Genomic DNA, 3,078 nt, shown 5'->3' with positions numbered 1-3,078 from the left:
GCCTCGATTAAGGAGAGGCTATTCGAGAGCTTCATAAGCCTCAGGGAGGATTATAGTGTACTTTGTTCGAGGGGAGTATTGTTGAGGATTATTGGGAGTGAGTCCCACATTGGTTAGTTTAGTGGAAGATCATGGGTTTATAAGTGAGGAATACTATCTCCATTGGTACGAGGCCTTTTGGGGAAGCCCGAAGCAAAGCCATAAGAGCTTATGCTCAAAGTGGACAATATCATACCATTATGGAGATCCGTGATTCCTAACAAAATATATTTATATATATATATATATAACTCATCTTTTTGTGTTTCTGATGGATGGAAATATGCAACTTATTGTTGAGGATTGTTGGTGGGTAACTCATATCGGCTAATTAAGGGGATGATCATGGATTTATAATTAAGGAATACATCTTCATTGGTACGAGGTCTTTTGGGAAAATCAAAAGCAAAGCCACGAGAGCTTATGCTCAAAATGGACAATATCATATCATCATGGATAGTCGTGGTTCCTAACACTTATCTTTTTGTGTTTCTTGCTTGAAATTGTAGTCATTGGGAAGGTTCCTTTTCATCTGTATTCTACCTAGTAATTTTTAATTGCATAATCACCTGTATATATGTACTACTTATATTTTTTGTGTTTCTGTTAAACGGAAACATTTTGTTCTATTATCTGTTTGGTTTCAAATGCACCTTGGTTTGTTTCAGGATCGTGGAAAGCAGGAATCTGAATTCCTATCTATTTATAATGTGAAGCGTATGAAGCTGCAAGATGAGATTATTGAGGTGGAAGGAAGATTGATAGGAGACCATGATAGCTCAAGCTTCTAAGATAGCTTAGATACTTTGATTGGTGAATCTCAGAAGGAATTGAATTCAGTGAAGAAGGTAAACCTTTTTTATACCCAAAGCATTTTTCTATTGTGTTCTCCTTTTTACACTGAAGATTTCAAAATTAAGGCTTGAAGCCATTCCATGTCATGATTGATATCAAAGAAGAAAATTATCTCCCTCCTCATGTTACCTCATGTTACCTCATGTAACAACAGTCCAATCGTTGTAGGAACTCACAATCCAACTCCTTCGGGGCCAGCATCCTTGCTGGCACTCGTTTCCCTCTCCAATTTATGTAGGATCTCAAAATCCAATCCCGGTTCAGGCCCAGCGTCCTCGCTGGCTACATTTTCCTCTCCAACCAATGTAGGATCTCACACATTATCGGATCTACATTATCTTTTTTATTGTAGGCACTTGCATCTAGATTGAGGGACACGTTAGCATTAAAGAGGCTCTTGATGACGTGCCAACCCAAACTGAACTCATCCGGTTTGTTGTTTTCTTATTAGCCTTCCTGTTTTCCTTCCTAAAAATGATATTTCTTGTCCATTGCATGATTGCTTCGTCATCATTTTTTCTTGTTGTCACTTTTTCTCCGTGATGATTATTTGTAACCGTCCAAGCCCACCGCTAGCAAATATTGTCGTCTTTAAATTTTTTTTCCCAAGTTTCCCTTCAAGATTTTTAAAATGCATCCACTTGAGAAAGGTTTCCACACCTTTATAAAAAATGTTTGGTTCCCTTCTCCAACCAATGTGGGATTTCAGAATCTACCCCATTGGGGACCAGCATCTTCGCTGGCACACCGCCCAGTGTTTGGCTCTGATAAGATTTGTAACAGTCCAAGCCCACTGCTAGCAGAAGATGTCTTTTTTGGATTTTGCATTTCGGGCTTCCACTCAAAGTTTTTAAAAACACGTCCATTAGGGAGAAATTTTCACTCTTATAAAGAATGCTTTGTTCTTTCTCTCCAACCGATGTAAGATCTCACATAATTTGAATTCCTTAGTTGTCTTGGACACATACCAGTTATCTGAGCTGCTGCAGCTGATATTATGTTTAAGAGTGTAGGACCTCTGTCTAATGAAGTTTTTGTTTGTCCTTTTTGGAAAACCTTTAGGTCCTGACGAAGAAAATTAAATAGAGGATAATAAGGGCTTAGTATGAAAAGACTATTTAACCAGGAGTGAGGGATGGAACCTTCTGCCTTAGAAAGGGTAATAAATGTCTAATCTTTAGCAGTATACTCAACTCAAATTAACAGGTAGAAAAGTCGATGATTGAGGAAAGTAAAGTCGGCAAATGTGAAAGTATAGAGACTAAATTATCATTAGGACTAAACTATTATTTTCGGTATCTGATGTAAAAGTTTGGATTATAAACCTTCCCACTCTATTTTAGCTTTGTTTTTGTTCCATTCGTGTGTGGCCCTCGGAAAAAAAAAAAAACCTGTTTAGATATCTCAACGAACTCATGGAGATTTCTTAGCTCGAGAATAATCTCTCAAATACTAATGCTATGTTGTAAGATGCTCGATTTTTTCTTTCCGTTATCGATTCCTTTGATAGAATTTGCAAATCAAATCGTAAACAAGCTAGGTTTCCAAACTATTACATAGCTGTGTGATCATCAAACTTGAGGATCAATTAAAAACAAACCCTTATAAATGTAACTAATTCTTTGGAAACCCTTTTGAAAATGAAGACAAAAGGGGTTTGAGTGATCATATTTTGATGGTAGAAAGTCCCTCCCCATTGTTTTTGGCCTTCATGGTGAAATATTCTTTCACACTCACACAGCGATAGAGAGGAGTTTGTGGTGATTCACTCAATGCCTTGCAATGAGGTGTAATATATAAATAAGGTGGTGGATAATAGAAATATGCCAATGAAAATCTATGCACCTTCTTCCCTTGTATCGTAACCCGATGAAGAATGCTCCGAAACCGCCCGTTCGACATAATGTGGAGAAGGTCGCCAACGTTGACAACGAAAGAACCTCTCATCGGAGACAACGGAATCCAGCCTGCTTTGTCTTTGAAGATTTGGAGGCCGTCATTGCATGCCTGGTGAACGATGGTGAAGAGGGAGGTGTCGGTGTGGGCAGCAAGGCCCATGACTTGGTCTGGATCAGGGCACGGTGGATACGAGTTCAGTTGGAGGGCGGTGTAGGACTTACCCGAGTCGTCCATGGAAGACAACAGCTTCATTGTCTCTTCCTCGGAGATGTCAAGAAACTTGAA

The 3,078-nt window shown here is 38.9% G+C and overlaps 1 protein-coding gene across 1 annotated transcript; it reads right to left on the bottom strand.

The window, feature by feature from the left end:
* Nucleotides 1–1,784: 1,784 nt before the first annotated feature.
* Nucleotides 1,785–3,072, bottom strand: LOC111786674 (gibberellin 3-beta-dioxygenase 1-like; the record flags this gene model as incomplete). Its single annotated transcript, XM_023666903.1, has 1 exon — nucleotides 1,785–3,072. A coding segment is annotated over one exon (513 nt), but the record flags the coding sequence as incomplete, so codon positions are not given.
* Between the last annotated feature and the right edge of the window lie 6 nt (nucleotides 3,073–3,078).

This window comes from Cucurbita pepo, unplaced genomic scaffold (genome assembly GCF_002806865.2).
Source record: "Cucurbita pepo subsp. pepo cultivar mu-cu-16 unplaced genomic scaffold, ASM280686v2 Cp4.1_scaffold002358, whole genome shotgun sequence".
Lineage (NCBI taxonomy): Eukaryota > Viridiplantae > Streptophyta > Magnoliopsida > Cucurbitales > Cucurbitaceae > Cucurbita > Cucurbita pepo.
Note: the sequence above shows the minus strand (reverse complement) of the source record. Positions and strands in the feature narration are given on the sequence as shown.